The following is a 22,649-nucleotide window of genomic DNA, read 5'->3' on the forward strand; positions in this document are numbered from 1 at the left end:
CACAATGCAAAACCAAGATGTTCATCCGTGTATTTTTATTGTGCTCCTTAATGTTGAGGCATGATTAAATGCATCGTGGAGAGTCAACTTTACAATGTGACAGTCACTGCAATGCGTGGTGTGGGCTCTCAAACGCTTAGATAACTGCACCAGCCCTCGATTAGAGAATGGTTGCCTCTCATCTGTTTAGTTAACATTCATTTTAACTGATTTTTCACTGCCAAGTGACACTGCCAACCAGCAAAGGCCTTTTTGTGTGTCATGCTGTCGCTCTGTGGGTAGCTCTCACCTCTGAATAAGAAGGTCGTGAGTTCAAGCCCCACATCAGAGACTTCAGCACACAATTGCAGGCTGACACTCCCAGTGCCCACAGCTGAGGGAGTGCCACACTGTCAAAGATGCTGTCTCTCGGATGAGATGTCAAACTTCCTGCCCTCTTGGGTGGATATAAAAGATCCTATCGCTCTGGTTGAAGAAGAGCAAATGATCTCTCCCACGGTGTCTTGGTCAATATTTAATCCCCCAACCAGAACCACTAAAACAGATTACCTGGTCATGATCATATTGCCGTGTGTGTGTGTGTGTGTGTGGGATCTTGCTGTGTGCAAATTGGCTGCCATGTTTCCTGCATTATAACAAGTGACTACACTTCAACAAGTACTGTAATGGCTGTAAAGTGCTTTGGTGTGTCCTGAAGTTCTGAAAGACACTATAGAAATCCAAGTTCTTCATTTGCTTTCTTAGGGTCAATGTGGATGGCCTCCCACATTGAACTCCATCTGCCACAGTTCTGTCCATTCACTTAATCTACTCATGCCCTTTGCAACTTTCTGCTCCCATTGATAACACTGATTGTGCCTCTTACTCTCCAGGCTCAAACTCCAAAAAGCATGCAAAACGACAACAGCTCGCATTTATATGGCCGAACTATCGCAGGAGAAAATGCAAAGGCACTTCAAAGGATCAAAGTTTGGCGCCAAACCACCTAAGGAGATACTAGGACATGTGACCAACATCTTGATAAAAGACGTATGTTCTAAGGGTCATCTTCAAAGAGGAGAGAGAGGTGGACAAGCTCAGAGAGAGAATCCTAGAGCTTAGGCTGAGGCAGCTGAAGGCACGGCCCCCAGTGAAAATCGGTGGATATACATGAGGCCGGAATTGGAGGAGCGCAGAGATCTCGGAGGGTTGTAGGGCCGGAGGAGGTTACAGAGCGAGGGAGGGGGGCCAAAGGTTTGGAATGGTCATGGGCTGGGAGCAGTTGCTGCATTTTGCGACTTGACTTGCAAGGAAGATGTGCTCCACCAGCCATCTGAGCATCCTTACTCCCAGTGAAGGCCGGATCCATCACCCACCCAATGTAGAAGAGAAGTAATTGCTTCTGTTGCTGGGGAATGTTGCTGCAGTGTGCATCACGGATACCAACAACAGCAGTGTCAACTAATCATCAGACTGACAGAGATAAAATATCACTAATGTACTGAGAACATCAGTACTTTTCTAACGTATGTCATCAATGGGATAATTGCAAACCCAACCTGACAAGTAACAGATATTGAAATCTTTATTCGTGAAAAAATGGAACAATAACTGTTATTGAGTGGCTAAGGGGAGATACTATTTACTCTTTGTACTGAAACCCTTTTATTGTAGCTTGGTAATAATTATATTCCATAGTTTACAGGGTGTGGAGGTGAGCATGTTACACAATTATTAAGTTGTGGAGGATTATAGGTCACGAGTCAATCTTCCAAATAACCCTAGCTACAACCCTTCAAAGAGCTGACACAGATACAGAGACATGGAATGACACAGCACCGATAGACGCCATTCGGCCAATCGTCTGTTGCCAGCTCTTTCAAAGCTCTTTGAGAGAGTATCCAATTAGTCTCACAACTCTCACCCTTGACCCCACCACCCCCCCCTCCGCCCCTCAACCTCCCAACGTCCCAGCCCTGCAAAATGTTTCCACGTTCGAGTATCGATCCAACTCCCCCTGGGAAGTTACTATTGAATGTGCTTCCACCGCCCTTTCAGGCCGAGCGTTCACTTTATCTCACCTCCCCTTGGGTTCTTTCGCCAATCACCTTAAATCTTTACCTTCTGCAGTCACCGACTCTTCTGCCACTGAAGAGAGGTGCTCCCTCCCTACTTCATCAAAGCCATTCATTTTACCAGGAGACAGATTCCCCCTACCCCCCACCACCCCCAACCCCCACCGATGACAAAGTGAACCCGCTGACTCAGAAGCCGGCTGCCTGGGGTTGCCAACTGCGATTAAATGTATTCCTGGAGGTTTCATCACATGACTTGGCCCTTTAGTCACCCAACGTATCCATCCTTATGACGCACTTTGCCTTTATCCATCCTTCTGACGCACTGCCTTCCTATGCCAATTGGAAAGCAAAAAGGTTCACTACCCAATTGCATGATGCTTGACTGACAGCCAAACAGCCTTTCCCCCACCCCCCCAATTTTCAATATTTTTTCTTTCTGGTAAAGAGAAATGTTCAAAGAAAATGACAAAAAAGACAATCTTTTTTAATCCCCCCACCCCCCCCATGATTTTTCTCCAGTGTTGCACACAGCAGTGTCCTGGAGATTGGTCTTCCATTCCTGGAGACTCCAGGCCAATCCTGGAGGGTTGGCAACCCTATGTTGGCCCCGCAGTGATGTTACATTGGGAGCAGTCTGAACTGATTCAGGGTGGGACTTTCGCCCCCCCATCTGGCGGGGGGAGTCCTGCCCTAGAGGGCAGCTGGACAATCTGACTGGCCAGCGGCTCTGTAGTCCCAGCAGAGCTGGGCTGGAGCAGTGGCCTCTGCTGGGATTACAGCCAATCCCCAAGGAAGAAGAGTCATGAAGTCCAGGCTCAGGGGTAAGTCCAGAATTTTGGATGGGCCTGGATGGGTGACCCCAGCAAGGGAGGGGGGGTGGTGAGGGGAATGGGGGGGGGGCCGGGTTAGTGAGGCCTGGGGGAATGGTTAAAGTGAGGGGAGGGGGAGTCTGGTTTTGGTGGGGGTTGCCTCCAATGTGCGCAGAGGAATTCTTAAAGGGGGTGCTCCCCTTCTTCCCTATCGCAGCCTGGGCAGTGAGAGCTACCAGGTTACCAACCTTGCCTCCACCTTCCCCTACCATACTTAAAATGGTGGAGGGGGGAATAAGGCCCTCAAGTGACCATTAACTGGCCACTTAAGGGCCTCAACAGGCCTAAAAGCAGGAGAGCTGCCTGATGTCTTACCCGTCCACCATAATATGGGAGACAGGTTGGGGGTGGGAGGGAAGACCACCTGTTCTATTTTTCAAGCAACCCCTCACCACCTTCAAATAAGTTGGTGGGGTTGTCGGGGGTGGGTGTAGGGGCAGGAGGTGCCATTAAATGCAGCCCATGATTTTTGAACACCTCTTTTCAATCTTCTCTTATCCTTCTCTGCTCTACGGGGAACACCCCCAGCTCCTCCGGTCTCTCCATGGAACTGAAGTCCCTTATCTCTGGTACCATTCTAGTACGCCTCCTCTGCACACATTCCAAGGCCTGGTGTGGGTGTGGGTGCCCAGAGTTGGACAAAATACCTCAGCTGGGATGAGAGTGCTTTTCTCTAATGCTGTAAGATTCTGTGATTCTCCAGGCAAAGGAGAACAAAGAACAACAACGTGCATTTATAAAGCTCCTTTGACACAGTAAAACATCCCAGGGTGCTCCACAGGACCGTCACCAAAGAAATTCTCACACAGGGTCACATAAGGAAATAGTAGAATCAATGACCAGAAGCTTGGTCCGAGAGGTAGGTTTTAAGGAGCATCGTAAAGATGCAGAAAGAACTGCAGAGACAGAGAGGTTCAGGGAAGGAATTCCTGAAGTTTGACCCTCGATGGCCGAGGGGGGCACGGCCACCAATGGTGAAGTGATGAAAATTGGGGAGGCGCGAGAGGCCAGAATTGGAGGAATGCAGGGACGTCGGAGGGTTAATTTATTTATTCTTTCATGGGACGTGGGTGTTGCTGGCAAGGCCAGCATTTGTCGCCCTAACTGCCCTTGAGCAGCTTGCTGGGCCATTTCAGGGGGCAGTTAAGAGCCAACTGCATTGCTGTGGGTCTAGAGTCCCGTGTAGGCCAGACCGGGTAAGGGCAGCAGATTTCCTTCCCTAAAAGGGCATTAGTGAACCAGATGGATTTTTACAACAATCAACGGTCACTAGCTTTTAATTCCAGATTTTCTTAATTGGATTTAAATGGTGGGACTTGAACCCACCTTCCCAGAGTTTAGGTCTGGGACTCTGCGTTACTAGGCCAGTGATATCCCACTTCCCGGGTTGGGCGGTGGGACTGGAGGAGATTACAGAGATAGGGAGGGGTGAAATCATGGAGGGATCTGAAACCAAGGGTGGGATTTTAAAATTCTCTGAGATTTTACTGATGTTCCTCAGGTACTCATCTATACAGAGTTGTGAGTCAATTGTGCAAAATGCAAACTAGCAGTGCTTATTCTGGTGCCGAGTGAAAACCCTAAAAACAGGCGTTAGGCGTCCTTCAACCGAGAGGGGCAAATGCTTGTTGAAGGGCCCTTCCAAAAAATTAATCACAGACAAATGGGGCAAAAGTCAGGCCTACCTGCGCAGGCTTCGTGCAGAGACTCCTCCCATGGCCAACAACTAAAGTGGGCAATTGCAATCTTCCAGGACTGCCCTGAATTGTCCAAAAATCAAAGCCTAATCTCCTGGACACTCCTGCGAGAAAATACCCCATTGAACAAAACCATCAAGGGCATTAAACACTGTGTTTATTAAAAGTTTCTTTGAACACCTTTTGCTTATTGAAAACAATATTGGAGATGGGAGAACAAGAGTGTTTGACTGATGGTCGGGGATCATCCCATTGGGTAGGAAAGTTTCTGTTTGCTTTCTGATTGGCTATGGGGAGGAAGGGCAGCATGAGATGGACGTGTGGGATGACCAATGGCAGGAGTGAGTGGGGGGGCAGGGTGGCATTTATCTAGCTTCTCCTTAACTGCATTTATATTATTCACCTCAACTGCTCTGTGTAGCGAGTTCCACATTCTCATCGCTCTGAATTCCCTATGGATTTATTAGTGACTATTTTATTTTTATAGCCCCTAGTTTTGACCTCCCCACAAATGGAAACATCTTTTCTGTTTGGGTTTTGAAATGTAATCAGTCTGATGTCACACCTGGTTTTCTGTAGTCATGTGACTATGGATTGTCTCTCTCACTCTGTTTCTCTGGAGGCAGACATCTTAAGGCAGTTCTGCATGCAAATGTCTTCTGTTGGCTTTCCTTTGTCCTTTTTTTCAGCAGCTTTTTGCAGATTTAAACACTTCTGTGTGCCTTTCTGAGCTGTGTCTCCTCAGCAACATTTGGTCAGATTCAACATGAAGCAGCAACGAGACATGATCCGGAAATCATCAACCAAGCAGAGACATTGGCCAGAATTTTGACCTTGATGGGCGTGCGGGCCCCACCGGCTTGGTGGCGGGTGGGCAGCCGAACTCCGCCGCCGAAACGGGGCCGGCCGCCATTTTGAGTGGGCGGGCCAATTAAGGCCCCGCCCAGCGGCCTGCCCGACAGGAAGCGCTATGCACTTCCTGTGCGGGGGGGTGGAGGGGAGGGATTCCCCATCTGTTAAAGAGCGCACTGCTCCCTGAGGCTAAGTGCTGTCTCAGGGAGAGCGCTGAATGTTTAAAAAAACGTTAAAAATAGAGAAAGAAAAAGATTATTAACATGTCCCCCTCATGTGACACTGTCACACGAGATGGGACACATTAATAAATATGAGTGAAATTTTAATAAACTTTTTAAAAACTGAGATGAAACCTCATCCCACCGCTGGATGAGGTTTCCTGTGTTTTTCAGAAGCCCGCTGGGGCTCCTGGCCTGCCCGCCAGCCTTAAGGTTGGATGGACTGGTCTTTCAATGAGCTTAATGATCCTGTCAATGGCCTCAATTGGCCATTAACAGGTCGGCGGGTGGACAGCTGATTTCGCTGTCCGCCCGCCTTCCTAAAAATTTAAATGGACCGGGATGACGTCGGGGATTCATCCCAATGTCATCCCGCGTCATTTCTCATCGGCGAGTGGGCCCTGCCCCCAAATCGCCGACGGGAAAACCCTGGCCATTAAATCTGATAGACAAGTGCCTTGCTCGAATCAAGTGAATTACCCAACAAGATGCAACCCTACAAGCGCTACAAGAAATAGCGATGAAAGGATGGCCTGAGAGCATCAAGGACACACCTGTGGTCACAAGAGCATATTGGATGTACCCGGATGAACTGACAGATCAAGATGGCAATTGTACAAAGGAAATAGAGCCATCATCCCTAAGGAGATGAGGGGGGAGATGCTGAAGCGCATCCATGCAAGCCATCAAGGAATTGAATTGACTCTGAGAAAGGCAAGAGATGTGCTCAACTGGCCAAACATGAGCAATGAAATTAAAAACCACATTGGCCAGTGTGGTGCTTGTAATGAGTGTCAAGCTACAGAGCCGTTGATGACACATGACATCCCAGACAAACCATGGATGAAGCTGGGAGTAGATCTCTTCACTATAACAGGAACTGATTACCTTGTCACTGTAGACTCTATTCTGACTACTGCGAGGTAGGCCGGCTGAGTTCAACGACGACAGGAGATATAGTCGAATGCCTGAAAGCACACTTGAGTCAATACGGCATTCCAGACATTGTGATGAGTGACAATGGCCCTCAGTTCACGGGTGAAGAATTCGGCTGCTTCACAAAGGATTGGGAAATTCAACACTACACATCCTCTCCACACTAACCCCAGTCAAATGGAAAAGAATGAGGTGGCAGTGAAAATCGCCAACGGAATCGTCATGAAATCAAGCAAGTCTAGCACGGGTCAATCCTCGAGTGGAGAAACACACCGACTGAAGGCCAGTCCAAAGACTAATGTCCCACCGCACCCAAACTACTCTTCCAATAACAAAAAAGCTACTGAAACCAGTAGTACTAACAAGCATGAGTGAAAAGATCACGGTGAAATGGCAGAAATCCAAATTTCAGTTTGACCAGACAGCCAAACCATTACCAGAACTGAACATCGGAGAGGCAGTCAGGGTATAGACCTTCAACGCTCTCAACAGGAGTCAGCCCACGTGAAAACTTGGGACGCACGTAGAGAAATTGTAAACTTGTTCATACGCGGTGGAAGTGAACGACCATATATACCGGCACAATCGCAGGCACATACGCACAACTAGTGATGCTGTTCCTTCACAGCAGGTGGCTGGTCAGGAAGAAGGAATCTCAGCATCTGTACTGAGTACAGAACCACCATCGATCCCAGAGGTCCACGGGTCCCCAACAATCTCAATGGAACAACAACAGTTACCAGGGCAACAAGTGCCACGGGAAGGACACTCCTCAGAGGGGGAACATCACCCAGACGAACAGCCAATGACAACGCACCTGCATACAATTAAGAGATCTGCACAATTTAAGGTCTATGTATGCAATTAGGTGCAGAGACTGACTAGTACAACAGACAGTTGTTAATGCATGAGGACAGTGGGTGTATAGTGGGTAACTTGGGTAACTCACAGTCACACAGGACTGTGCATGCAAATGTGTCTTCTGTTCGCTAGAATGTTTGTATCTTTTGTTCAATGTGGAAAAATTGGGATTTTGGGGTTTTGAAATGCAATCAGTCTAGTGTCACATCTGGCTTTCCGTAGTTATGTGACTATGCCATGAGGCTATCTCTCTCTCTTGTGGCAGACATCTTAAGGCAGTTCAATAAAGACTTACAATGATAAAGCAGTGAAGAAGCACAGCTGTCTCTGCACAGTTCTTGCATTTTCTTACTTCGTTTCCGATTTCCAGGGTTTCACAAGAATTTTTATTTTTTATGTCATCATCTCCCAAAAATGAAGGATTATTCTATTGCTGGGTTTGACCAGGCAGGAAAGATACTATAAACTGAAAAAAATAACTTGATATAACAAATGAGTAGCTTGTTGTTTTTATAAATATCACTAGATCATGGTAATTAATTTAAAGAATAATTATGTTCAATGTTTACAAGAATCCGCATGAATCATGATGACTACTGAATGCTCTTTTTCAATTTACTGATGCTTGTCACTTGGGTGTGAATTACCTTGAACATGATAATGTCTAATAATTACAGATAATATGCAAATAGCTGTCAGGGTCAGTTAGTTTTTGCAGATTCATGTGCGTGCAATGTTCATCTAACACCTACACTCTAATTGTTCGATGACTCAATTATCAAGCAGCTTCTGAAAGTGACTGGTTCGATTATAACACTGGACTTGGATGGTGAATTATTCACAAGCTAGAATCTGTGAGGAGAATCATTGAGAGAGCATCTGAGGATTGGCACATTCATCTCCCAGAAAAACAACAACAACTCACAATTAGCACTTTAATGCTTAGATAACGCTGTTTTTGACCCTCCCAAGTCGCACCACGGGCGCATTTATAAAACAAAGTAAGACAGCGACCTGCGTAAGGAGATATTAGTTCAAGTGACCAAACACTTGGGCAAAGAGGTAGGTTTTAAAGAGTGTCTTAAAGAAAGAAAGAAAGAGAGGTAGAGAAGCGGAGAGATTTCGGGAGGGAATTCCAGAGCTAAGGGACCCAGGCAGTGGAAGGCATGGCCGCCAATGGTGGAGCGATTAAAATGGTGGATGCTTAAGAGGGCAGAATTAGAAGAAAGCAGAGATATCAGAGGGTTGTGGGGCTGGAGGAGATAGGGCCGGGTGAGACCATGGAGGGATTCAAAAATAAGGACGAACATTTTAAAATCAAGCGTTGTTTAACCCGGAGCTGATGTAGATCAGCGAGCAAGGGAGTGATAGGTGAATGGGACTTGGCACAAGTTAGGACACAGGTAGGAGAGTTTTGAACGACCCTCTGAAAGAAATTCCTCCTCATCTCCGTCTTAAATGGGAGACCCCTTATTTCTTTTAAATTCTTTCATGGGATGTGGGCTTCACTGGCTGGGCCGGCATTTATTGCCCATCCCTAATTGCCCCTTGAGAAGGTGGTGGTGAGCTCCCTTCTTGAACCGCTGCAGTCCCTGTGGTGTAGGTACGCCCACAGTGCTGTTAGGAAGGGAGCTCCAGGATTTTGACCCAGAGACAGTGAAGGGATGGCGATATAGGTCCAAGTCAGGATGGTGAGTGGCTTGGAGGGGAACTTCCAGGTGGTGGTGGTGTTTTGAAACTGCCCCCTAGTCCTAGAAACCCCGGGAGGAAAATCCCCTCAGCGTCGGCCCTGTCGAGGTCCCTCAAAATCTCACACGTTTCAATAAGATCACCTCTCATTCTTCTAAACTCTAATGAGTATAGGCCTAATCTGCTTAACATTTCCTCGTGAGACATACCCCTCAGACCCAGGAATCAGCCGAGTGAACCTTCTCTGAACTGCTTCCAATGCAAGTGAATCCCCCCTTAAATAAGGTGACCAAAAGTGTACGCAGTACTCTAAGTGTGGTCTTACCAATGTCCTATATAGCTGCAGCAAGATTTCCCTACTTTTTTGTTCTATCCTCTTGCAATAAAGGCCAACATTCTAAATGCCTTCCTAATTACTGGTTGTATCTGTGTGCTGACGTTTTGTGATCATGTACAGTGCCGCACAGGACCCTCTGTACTGCAGTATTCCACACTCTCTGTCCATTTAAATAATATTCTGATTTTCTATATTTCCTGCCAAACTGGACAACCTCCTGTTTTCCCACATTATACTCCATCTGCCAAATTTTTGCCCACTCACTCAACCTATCTATATCCCTTTGCAAACACATTGTATCTCCACACAACCTGTCGTCCTTCCAGCCTTTGCAGTACAATACGGCCGGTCCCTTCATCCAAGTCATTAATATAGATCATAAATAGTTGAGGCCCCAGCACTGTTCCCCGTGGTACTCCACAAGTTAAGGGTTTGCCATTCTGAAAATGACCCTTTTATCCCAACTCCATTTCTTGTTGGTTAGCCAACCCTCTATCCATGTTAATATATCACCCCCAACACCATAAGCTCTTATCCTGTGTACTAACCTATTTTGTGGCACCTTATCAAATTCCTTTGGAAATACACTTTATCTACTGGTTCCCCTTTATCCACCCTGCTTGTTACGTCCTCAAATAACTGGAATAAATTTGTCAAACATCATTTCCTTTTCACAAAACCATGGTGACTCTGCCCAATTGTATTATGATTTTCTAAATGTCCTGCTACTTCCTCTTAATTGTGGTATTCTAACATTTTTCCAGAAACAGACATTAGGCTAACTGGAGAAGTACCTGCAAATCCATCAGCAGGATAGGTGGGCCAACATCAGTGTTCTCGCTCAGCGAGAAGCATTGACCACACTCGATCAGCTCCGCTGTGTGGGCCACATCGTCCGCAAGCCTGACACGAGACTCCTGAAACAAACGCTCTACTCGGAGCGTCGACGCGGCAAGTGAGCTCCCGGAGGGCAGAGGAAACGCTTCAAGGACATCCTCAAAGCCCCCTTGACAAAGTGCAACATCCCCACTGACATCTGGGAATCGCTGGCCCAAGGCCGCCCGAAGTGGAGGGAAAACATCCGGGAAGGAGCTGAACACCTCGAGTTTCATCGCCAAGGGCCAGCTGAGTCCAAGCATCGACAGCGAAAGGAGCGCGTGGCAACCCGGGCACCCCACCCACCCGGTCCCACTACCACCGTCTGCGCCCACCTGTGACAGAGACTGTAAGACCATAAGATGTAGGAGCAGAAGTTGGCCATTCGGCCCATTGAGTCTGCTCCACCATTCAATGAGATCATGGCTAATCCGATAATCCTCAACTCCACTTTCCTGCCTTGTCCCAATAACTCTTGATTCCCTTACTGATTAAAAATCTGTCCATCTCAGCCTTGAATATACTTAACGACCCAGCCTCTACAGCCCTCTGCAGTAAAGAATTCGTCAGATTGAATACCCTCTGAGAGAAGAAATTCCTCCTCATCTCTGTTTTAAATGGGTGCCCCCTTACTCTGAGATTATGCCCTCTGGTCCTAGACTCTCCCACAAGGGGAAACAACCTCCCAGCATCTACCCTGTCAAGCTCCCTAAGAGTCTCATATGTTTCAATAAGCTTGTCTCTCATCCTTCTAAACTCCAATGAGTATAGGCTCAATCTACTCAACCTCTCCTCAGAAGAAAATCCCTCCATATACAGGATCAACCTTCTCTGGACTGTCTCCAATGCCAGTATATCTTTCCTTAGATAAGGGGACCAAAACTGTTCACAGTATTCAAGGTGTGGTCTAACTAATGCCTTGCGCAGTTTTAGCAAGACTTCCTTATTTTTATACTCCATTCCCTTTGAAATAAAGGCCAACATTCCATTTGTCTTCCCTATTACCCGTTGAACTTGTATGTTAGCTTTTTGGGATTCATGCACGAGGACTCCCAAATCCCTCTGTGCTGCAGCTTTCTGCAGTCTTTCTCCATTTAAATAATATTCAGCTCCTCTATTCTTCTTGCCAAAGTGCATAACATCATATTTTCCCACATTATATTCCATCTGCAAAGTTATTGCCCACTCACTTAACCTGTCTATATCCCTCTGTCGACTCCTTGGGCAGAATTTTGCCTTTGGCGGGCAGGCTCGGCGGGGACAGTCAGGAAGCTGACCGCTGCCCGCGATCAGGTCCAGAAGGCAATTTCACGCTTGCAGGCCAATTAAGACCCGTCCAGCGTGAAATGCGAGTGGCAGCGCTGTGCGCTGCCTGTGTGGGTGGGTGGGGGGGGGCGTAGGGAGTGCAAACTGGGCGAGTGTGCATTACATAACCTCCCTGAGGCAACTCTCTGACGATATGAAGATGTATGAAAAAACATAATTAAAGGAATAAAAATGTAATGAAACATGTCCCCTCATATGTGACTCTGTCACATGAGCAAGGACATGTTATTAATGAAAAAACAACATTTTTATTTGATTGTTATTTGCTTTTTGAAGATGGCAAAAATGTGCAAAGGCCACTTAGCCTTTTTGCCTGTCTGCTAACCGTAAGGTTGGAAAGGCAGCGGAAAATTTCTTTTAATTAACTTTTTAAGGACCTTAATAGGCCTTTTAATTGTCAACGGGCGTGCTGCTGACCAAAATATCACGCAAATGCACGATGATGTTGGGACGCACACCCAACGCCATCGCGCATCATTTTACACTCGGTCGGGTCCCCTTGTGTCACCCTCACCACTTGCCTTCCCACCTATTTTTGTGTCATCCGCAAACTTGGCGATAGTACATTCACCCCCCTCATCTAAGTCATTAATATATATTGTCAATAATTGAGGTCCCAGCACTGATCCCTGTGACACTCCACTTACAGTTACAGGTTGCCATCCCAAAATGCCCCTCATATCCCAACTCTCTGTCTTCTATTAGTTAGCCAGTCCTCTATCCATGCTAATATACTACCATCAACGTCATGGGCTCTTATCTTATTAAGTAGCCTTATGTGTGGTACCTTATCGAATGCCTTTTGGAAATCCAAATATATTACGTCTATTAGTTCCCCTTTATCCATCCTGCTTGTTACCTCCTCAAAGAATTCTAATAAATTTGTCAGGCATGAATTCCCCTACATGAAGCCATGCTGACTCTGCTTGATTAGATTATGTATTTCTAAATGCTCTGCTATTACATCCTTTATGATAGTCTCCAACATTTTCCCAATGACAGATGTTAAGCTAACTGGCCTATAGTTACCTGTTTTTTGTCTCCCTCCCTTTTTGAGTAACAGTGCTACATTGGCCGTTTTCCAGTCCTCTGGGGCTTTTCTAGAATCTAAGGATTCTTGGAAGATTACTACCAGTGCATCCACTACCTCTGCAGCTATTTCCTTTAATATCCTAGGAAGCAACCCATCAGGTCCAGGGGACTTATCGGCCTTTAGCCCCATTATTTTCCCTAGTACTTTTTCTCTAGAGATAGGTGTTGTATTTGTTTCCTTCCTCCCACTTTTGCCCCTTGATTGTTTAGCATTTTTGGAATGCATCTTCTACCGTGAAGTCGTGCATTGGACTCCTCAGTCACCTGAGAACTCATTTTTAGTGTGGAAGCAAGTCACCCTCGACTCTGAGGGGCTGCCTAAGAAGAAGAAGAAATAGCCTATGGTTTCCTTCTTTCTGTCTCCTTCCTTTCTCGAACAGAGATGTAACATTGGCAGTTTTCCAATCTTCTGGGACCTTTCCAGAATCTAGGGAATTTTGGAAGATCACAACCAAGTGATGGTATAAATGTCAGGAGCCTGAGTGGCTGAGTGGCTGAGTGGCCATTTCTAGAGGTATAGGAGCATAGGGATAGCAGGAGACCATTCAGCCCCTTCTGCCATTCAATTAGATCATGGCCAATTTGTGTCTGAGCTCCATTTATCAACCTTGGTTTCGTAGCCAGTCTTCTGCAACCAACCCTTTTCCCAGGAAACTGTCTAAGGCTGAACCAGGCTGTTCACAATCTTGGCATCGTATTTTATTTTTATTCATTCACGGGATGTGGGCTTCGCCAGCTGGGCCAGCATTTATCGCCTATTCTTAGTTGCTCTTGAGAAGGTGGTGGTGGTCAGCCATGATCATATTGAATGGCAGAGCAGGCTCGAAGGGCCGAATGGCCTACTCCTGCTCCTATTTTCTATGGGCAGAATTTTATGCGTCGGCAAGCAGGGGCGGGGCCCACTCGCTGACGTGTAAAATGATGCACGGTGATGCTGGGGGGAACTCCCGACGTCACTGCGCCCGATTTAAATTCTCAGGAAGGCGGGAGCGCAGCAAAATCAGCTGGGCGCCCGCCGACCTGTCAATGGCCAATTGAGGCCATTGACAGGGTCAATTAAGTAATTAAAGGGCCTGCCCGTCCAACCTTAAGCCCCGGCGGGAACTGGGAAAACATGAAACCTCATCCATGGGCGGGATGAGTTTTCATATAGGCTTTAAAAAATTTTAATAAAGATTTTGAAAAATTATGGACATGTCCCAACTCATGTGACATTGAGGGGACATGTAAGGGAAATTTTATTTTTCTATTTTTGTCTTTTTTACATTTACAACCGATCTCCCTGAGGCTGCACTTAGCCTCAGGGAGATAAGTGCGCTCTTTCGTCACGACAGCGGCTACATCACAAAAAGTTTTTAACTGTTTTCAGAATTTCCGGGGTCGTGAAAGGTGCTATACAAATGGAAGTCTTTCTTTCTTCTCCCTCTAACCGAGGGCAGTTGGCTCACCTCAGAACTTGGGATCTGTGTTGATCCAGAACTGGCCCACTTATCTTATTTTGCAATTCTTAAAAACCAAGTGTTTTGGAAGAGAACACATTCTTCACATGCTCGATAATCAATCATTGCCAGAGCAGGAGGCCACGCTGAAAACAGCAATGTTTAAACCCTGCATACCCTGCCGTAAACACAGCAATGATTAGCGCATTTGGAAATTCTTACAGCTATTCTTGCTCTGGAAGTGACTGACCTTTGATTCTGTACCTTCTCTTGTTCCAAGCTGCAAGGCATTCGTTCAAGGAAGGTCTCATTATTACATGAACGTTTCTTTGGTTTGTGAGGACTGTGTTCTAATGAGCTCAGCGGGTGATAAAATTGGATCAGGGCAGACGTGAAAGCCTAGAGATTGCTAAGTGTGTTGTCAGCATGTGACCACTTAACATGTTTGTTTTACATTTGCTCAGTAGGGGGCTGGCAGCTAAAGAGGTGAATGTTATGTTGCAGCGGTACACAGCCTGGTCCGACCCTGTGTCTGGAGTCCACTGCGTTCAGTTCTGGGCGCCTTACCTCATGAGGGATATATGGACCTTGGAGAGGGTGCAGCACAGGTTCACCAGTTTGATGTTTCAGGTCGATGACCTTTGATCAGAACTCCAATGAAAGGTCATCGACCCGAAACGTGAACTCTGTTTCTCTCTCCACGGACGCTGCCTGAGCCGCGGACTATTTCCAGCGTTTTCTGTCTTTGTTCCTGATTTTTAGCATCCACAGCGCTTTGCTTTTGTTTCACTGAGAATGATACCGGGATTTGAAGGGTTAAATTACGTGGACAGAGGGTGTAGACTGGACCTATATTCCATAGAGTTTAGAAGTTAAGGGGTGATCTAACTGAGGTGTTTTAGCTGATGAAGGGGGTTGATGGCGCAGATAGAGAGAAACTATCTCCTCCGGTGGCTGGTAGCGAGGAGACAGAGGCCCACTTTTCCCTCCCGGGTCGGGTGTGCAGAGATGGGAGCAATCCTGACTCTGCAAACCTGACCTTCGGAAGTGGCTGCCGGCAGTTCTGATTGTCGTTCCGAGGGGGCAGGCTGGGTTAGAGGTTGGGTCTCCTGCCCCTGGAATGAGTGCGGAGACTGCCAGGTGTGGATTTGGGCTGGGTGGAATGCCTGCCTCTGTTCACTGGTATAGGGTTGAAACAAAAAAAGCAGCCCTCCAGCCCTCACCGCCACCCACCACCACCCTAAACAGTCCCCATGCCCCATCCATTTCAACCTATGCCACCTCATGCCCCCACCCATCCCCATTGGCCCCTTATACCACCTATGCCAAACCATGCCCCTCTACCCAACTCCCATGGCCCCACATAGCCCTCTACCCAAACACCATTGCCCCTTTATGCCAACTCACCTGGTATCTTTTGAAGGTTCCTTTATAGATTTGATAGTTTTCACAGTTCCTTGACAGTTCTTTGACAGTTCTTTGACAGTTCTTTGACAGCTTGATAGTTCCTTGACAGCTTGATAGTTCTTTGACAGTTCCACTGAGTTTATGCACTTTTTACTATCAATCACGTTTATGCTTAACAATCCCAAATGCTGCCTTACCTCTCCCAAAGAGTGCTTTACCTCCCCCAAAGGGTGTCTTACCTCTCCTAAAGGTGTCCTGGGACCATATCCAAACCCAACAAGTTCATACCTCCTCTTACATGGTCTAAAGTACACACTCTGGGTTTTACACACCTGGCCGACCAAATCCCCACTTCAGTGGAGGCAGCTAGCTAATTAAATTACCAGATAGCTGCCTCCATAAACTGAACCCTAGCCAGACTCCAGACTCCCCTCTGCGAAAATGGAACATGCCGTATCTGGGGGTGAGTTTCTGGCCATTTCTGGGATTTTTGCCACAACTGACAGGCTCTCTGTCATGGCAAAAATCTGGGCCACAATCTTAAAATTAGAGCCAGGCCATTCACAGGTGATGTCCCCTTGATGTGCAATAGCATTCCCATCACTGAATCCCTCACTATCAACATCCTGGGGGTTACCGTTGACCAGAAACTGAACTGGACTAGCCATATAAATACTGTGGCTACAAGAGCAGGTCAGAGGCTAGGAATCCTGCGATGAGTAACTCACCTCCTGACTCCCCAAAGCCTGTCCACCATCTACAAGGCACAGGTCAGGAGTGCGATGGAATACTCCCCACTTGCCTGGATGAGTGCAACTCAGGAAGCTTGACACCATCCAGGACAAAGCAGCCCACTTGGTTGGCACCACATCCACAAACATTCACTCCCTGCACCACCAATGCACAGTAGCAGCAGTGTGTACCATCTACAAGATGCACTGCAGGGATTCACCAAGGCTCCTTCAAAAGCATCTTCCAAACCCACAACCACTATCATCCAGAAGGACAAGGGCAGCAGACACATGGGAACACCACCACCTGGAGGTTCCCCTCCAAGCCACTCACCATCCTGACTTGGAAATATATCGCCGTACCTTCACTGTCGCTGGGTCAAAATCCTGGAACTCCCTCCCTAACAGCGCCGTGGGTGTACCTACACCACATGGACTGCAGCAGTTCAAGAAGGCAGCCCACCACCACCTACTCAAAGGCAACTAGGGATGGGCAATAAATGCTGGTCCAGCCAGAGAAGCCCATATCCCGTGGATGAGTTTTTAAAAAAATGTCGGAACTTCTTCACACAAAGGGGAGTGGAAATCTGGAACCAAGGTGGAGTTAAAATATAGGTCAGCCATAATTTAATTAAATGGCGGAACAAACTCGAGGGGCCGAATGGCTTTCTCCAGTTCCTATGTTCCTTTTCCTTTGTACGTTATGTTGTTGCAGGAGATGAGACAGGTAAAGTAAATTAGTTGATGCGTTCAGTAAAATGCCTTAAACCTCTGCCCGCTGATAACTTCAATGTATTACTTCCTTCTCTGATACTATTAGTGAAGGGAGCAAAATAAAGGTCATGCAGAAAGGAAACTGCCTCAACGTGAGAAACATTCTGTCAATCTGTCACAGCTAAATAATTCAGCTCAAGCAATGCTGGAGTGAAAGGATTTATCTCACTGATGAATTCTTCAAGTCTTGTCAATTTTCAACTCCTGGTTGAGGGAATCAGAGACAATATTGAATAGCCTTGTTCAGTGCTCACTTGGTGCATTTGATCCCTTCACACGGTGAAGGATGTCAGCGTTCTGGGAAGCACAGAAAAGGCCAATTGCAAATCCTGCAGCTCATTGTTGAGATAATAAGCCCCATGATTCTCATGTTATTCACTTCAGAGAAATGTGGGATTGGAGGGCAGGGGACTGGGATTATTAAAGTCATGAAAATAGGATCAGATGGGCTTGATAACTGGTTTCATAGGTTCTCTGAAACGGACTGTTGAAGCTAATAGCTATTCGTCCAGCAGCTGAAGGGTTAAATTACGAGGATAGGTTACATGCACTTGGCATGTATGTCCGTGAATTTAGAAAGTCTGGCGGTGATGTAATCGAGGCGATTAAAACCATAAGAAGTTTTAACATGGTGGATACAGAGAAACTGTATCCTCTGGTAGTGGAACCCAGAAAAAGGAGACATAGGGCAGGGTTTTTCGGTCAGCGTGTGGGGGCGGGCCCACACCTAAAATGGCGCATGATGATGTCGGGTGTGCGTCCCGATGCCATCGCGCTGTTTCGCGGTGTTTCGTTGGGCGGGCGTGCGCCGGAGTCAGCTGCGCGCTGGCCGATATTTCAGGCCATTAAGGAAGTGATTAATGTCATTGTTGACGCTGCCCGTCCAACCTTAAGGTCGGCGGGCCGGCGAAAAGGTCAAGCGGCCCTCACGTTTTTTTTAGGAAACCTCATCCACGAGCGGGATGAGATTTCCTAAAGCTTTTATTCACAAAATGAAATTTTTCCTAACTATAAAAACATGTCCCATTTCATGTGACACAGACTCTCCCTCCTCCACGCCCCCCCATCCCACCCACACAGGTAGCGCTGAGCGCTACTGCTCGCGTCTTATGCCGGGCGGGTCTTAATTGGCCCACCCGTGTAAAATGGCGGCACGGAGCCAATTGCGGTCAGCGATCGGCTCCACAACCACCCCCTGTCTGCTCCCGCCAAGCCTACCCGCCACCTGAAAAGTGCAGGCCATAGAAACAGGACGAGGCCATTCAGGCCCTCGAGCCTGTTCCACCATTCAATGAGATCATGGTTGATCAGTGAGCTAACTTCATTTACTTCACAATCTTACATTTGGAGCCAGACCATTTAAGCAGGAAATCTGGAAGATTCACACAAAGGGTAGTAGAAATCTGGAATTCTCTCCCCCAAAAAGATTTGAGTCCAATTGGAATTTTCAAGACTGGGGTTAATAGATTTTTATTAGGTAAAGATGTAAAAGGGAGATCTTGTGGCGCAGTGGTCGTGTCCCTACCTCTGGACCAGAAGCTCCAGGTTCAAGCCCTACTTCAGGGCTTGAAGCCGTGGATGGTGCATGTATAATGCGGCCGAACAGGTTGATTATCAGCTTGTAAACCCCAATGGCAGGTGGTAAGAGTGGGAGAGTTTCCTGGTCAGCCATATTCCAGAAGGCAACGGCAAACCACTGCAGCACTTTGCCAAGCAAAATCATGGACCAATCCAAGAGATGCGCATGGTTGTCAATGCCCCCTTAGGGTATGGTGCCAGGAGGAGGAAAAGTACCAAAGGATAGAGGGCAAGTGGGATTGAATTGAGGTGAGATGTGGGTCAGCTATGATCTAATAGAATGACACCACAGGCTAGAGGAGCTGAATGGCCTCCTGCTGGTCTACTCTTCTGATCCTAGATCATGATGGTAGCAGGTGGGATCAGATGTTTAAACTGGCAAAAGGAGATTCTTCTTCCAACCACCTTTAAGGTAGTAAAACATTCCAAGACACTTCTCAGGAGTTGAATCAGATGAAATTTAACAGTGATTCACATAAGCAGCCATTAAGGACAGGTGACCAATAGCTTAGTCAACGAGGTCAGTTTTAAGGAGCATCTTAAAGGGTGAAAGAAAGGCAGAGAGGTTTAGGTAGGGAATTCTAGAGCTTAGGGCCCCAGGTTGGTAAAGGCACATCCGCCAATGGTGGAGCGATTAAAATCAGGAGTGCTTAGGGGGCCAGAATTTGAGGAGCGCAGACATCTCGGAGGTTGTGGGGCTGGAGGAGGTTACAGAGATAAGGAGAGGTGAGGGGACAGAGGAGTTTGAAAACAAGGATAAGAATTTTAAAACTGAGGCGTTGCCAGACTGGGAGCACAGAGTTGATGGGTGAATTGAACTTAGTGTGAGTTAGAGTACAGGTAGCACAGTTTTGGATGAACTCAAGTTTATCATCGAGCTTGGGTGGGGGTGGAGTGGGGGTGGGTGGGGGTGGAGTGGGGGTGGGTGGGGGGGAGGCAGGTGGTGGGTGAGGTGCAGTGGGTTGAACTACATGTAGAGGATCAATTCCATCAAATGTGCAGCACAGAAACAGGCCGTTTGGCCAACAGTCCATTCCGGTGTTCATGCTCCAAACGAGCCTCCTCCAACCCCTGTTTGCCTCATCCTATTAGCATATATTTCTGTTCCCATCTCCGTGATCTGTTTATCTCACTTCCTCTTAAAAGAAGCTACACACTTCACTTCAACCCTCAACTACTCCTCGTGGTAGCAAGTTCCATATTCTCACCACACTCTAGGTAAAGACATTTCTCCTAAATTCCCCATCGGATTTATTAGTGACCATTTCATATTGATTTCTGGCCCGTAGCTTTGGTCTCACTTGCAAGTGATTTTCTCAAGGCATAATCAATTAAAACCTTTCATTGCTTTGAAGACCTCTATCGGGTCATCCCCCAGACCTCTGTTTTCCAGAGAAAAGAGTCCCAGCCCATTCTGTGTTCCCTAGTAGGTATAGACTGTCATCATTCTTGAAAATCTTTTATGCACCTTCTCCAATGTCTCCATATCCTTTTTTTAATAGGATGAAGACCAGAGATGTGCACAAGTGTGGGCTAACCAACTTTAACATAACAACTCCACTTTACAATTCTATCCTTCTAGAAAGGGACACTGGAGCTTGGTTTGCTATTTTCTCATGGCTTTGTTAACCTGCATCGCTCCGTTTGCTGGCTTGTGTATCTGAGAGCTGATTGATAAAAATAAGACGCGAATGTTCATGTAGAAATCTGCAAAAGTCAGCTCATGTGGACAAGCCTAAAGGCAGTGCCCAGACAACAGGAGGCCCTGTTAAATCCAAACCTTAGGCGCTACTATAATTAGAGTCTCTTTGACCATCAAAGTTGCACAGTCTAATTACACTAAAGACGACTGCAGGGCACTTTGTAAGACAATCTTCAAACAGATTCAATGACCTACAATGTAAGGTTCGCACATCCACCTTTTTAGTCAGTTAAAGCATTTAAGGGCCGATTTTCCAATTTTGTACAGCTTTGCTTAGGGTGGTGGTGGGGGGGGGAGTCATAGCGATTGTGGGCTAATTCTTTCTCAAGACATTGGAACACGTTTAAAAATAAGGGGTCTCCCATTTAAAACGGAGATGAGGCAATTTCTTTCCTCTCAGAGGGCTGTGAGTGTTTGGAACTCTCCTCCTCAATCGGCGGCAGAAGCAGAGTCTTTGAATATTTTTAAGGCAGAGGTGGATAGATTCTTGGTGAGCAAGGGGGGTGATAGGTTATCAGGGGTAGGTGGGATGCAGATTCGGGTTACTGTCAGATCAACCATGGTCTTATTAAATGGCGGAGCAGGCTCAAGGGGCCGAATGGCCTACTCCTGCTCCTTGTTTGTATGTTAACATAGAGATGGGAGGAGGCCATTCAGCCCCTTAGGCCTGTTCTGCCATTCAATTAGATCGTGGCTGATCTGTACCTTAACTCCATCCATCTGCCTCGGTTTCCTTTTGTGACTTGGCGTGAAATTTTGTTTGATAATCAAACCTCCTGTGAGACACCTTGACATGCTTTACATGTATTAAAGGTGCTGTACAAATGGAAGCAGTTGTTGTTTTTGAGGTTAACTAGTGCTGTAAGGGAGAGTTTAAACTAATTTGGTGGGGTGGGGAGGTGCGGTGCAGGATACACTAGAAAACTAAGAGGTGCAAACATCAACAGGTCAAAGAGTAGTGGAAGGGCAGGAATTAGCGTGGTGTTGGAATTTTGTGTGTTAGTGCGAGGCGTGTAAGAAATAAGGTTAACAAGCTACAGGCGCAAGTTGCCACATGGGATTATGATACGGTGGCTATAACAAAGGCCTGGTTTAAACATGGTCAGGAAGGAAACACCACCCAGGTTGCAATATATTAAGGAGGAGGGAGAAAAGGCCGGAGACAGTGGATTGTAATATTGATCAAGGATAATATTACAGTTCTACAGACGACGATACGCTAGAGTGTTCAAAGGCTGAGGGTGGAATTTTCCATTCTGGGACTAAGTCCTGTGGTGGGGGCGGGAACGGGGATGGAGAGAGTTTCCCGCTATGGAATTCGGGCCATATCGCGTGACCCCAGCCTCGTTCACTATGGAGTTGGGGATCTCCTGGCAGATCGCGTGGCAGTGTGGGCTGGATAGCGCGAGCCCCGCCATCATACCCGGGCGCCACATTTGAAAGACGCCCAGATAGCAACCTACCCAAAGTTGAGGGAGGAGACGGCCCCAAGAGGACAGGGAGCTCCGGGGACCGAATTCAGCGATGCCCACGTGGAGGCCGGGAGGGATGTCCTCTATCCAGAGGATGGGAGGTGGAGGGGGACATCCTCCCTTCTGATCCCTGTGAGCTGCCCCAGGCCTTCTTCAGGTAAGTGCCGGCAGGTACGGGCCATGTGGGTCCAGACATGTTCTAGACCGGCGTGATGTCCCCCTGGTGGTGCAGACGATCGGGGTAGGGGGTGGGGGAGGGGGCCGATTCTGGTCAGGCCTTCATCTGCCTCCAATTAACGGGATGCAAATCAGTTTCACTTCGACTTCTGGCGGGAATGGCGACCCACCATGGCAGGCGGGAGTGCAAGATTCCACTGTCATAAACCAATTTTTCAGCTCCCATCGCACTGCACCCCCCCCTCCCCAAAAAACCTGCCATTAAACTCGCCACAGTGGGGACTGGAAAATTCTGCCCTGGATCTATTTGGTTAGGGTTAAGAAATAAAAAAAGGCGCTGTAACTTTGCTGGGGGTTTACTGTGGACCCCAAATAGTGAGAAGGAGGTAGGAAAAAATCTGAAGGTAAATTTCAACCTTAAGTAAAAATAATAGGTTAAAAAAAGTAATAGTAGGGGACTTTGATTACTCTGATATAGATTGGAAGGGGAGAGGTGAAAGAGTAAAGGGCAAGGAGGCAAAGAACTCTTAAAATGAGTTCAGGAGAAGTAAGTTTT

The 22,649-nt window shown here is 47.1% G+C and overlaps 1 protein-coding gene across 2 annotated transcripts in view; it reads right to left on the bottom strand.

Annotated features, from left to right (window-relative positions):
* LOC144686030 (calcium/calmodulin-dependent protein kinase type II subunit alpha) overlaps nt 1-22,649 on the bottom strand; it is a 226,952-nt gene that overhangs the window by 85,465 nt on the left and 118,838 nt on the right. The window contains exon 1 of one of the 2 annotated variants that reach the window (XM_078551176.1): nt 14,503-14,649. The exons of the other annotated variant lie outside the window; for it this stretch is intronic. Coding sequence (XP_078407302.1) covers nt 14,503-14,563 — 61 coding nt within the window. The 5' untranslated portion in view covers nt 14,564-14,649. Of the gene's footprint in view, nt 1-14,502; nt 14,650-22,649 lie in introns of those variants that run through there. 2 annotated transcript variants of the gene reach the window in all.

Source organism: Cetorhinus maximus, chromosome 10 (assembly GCF_964194155.1).
Source record: "Cetorhinus maximus chromosome 10, sCetMax3.hap1.1, whole genome shotgun sequence".
NCBI classification, from domain to species: Eukaryota; Metazoa; Chordata; class Chondrichthyes; order Lamniformes; family Cetorhinidae; genus Cetorhinus; species Cetorhinus maximus.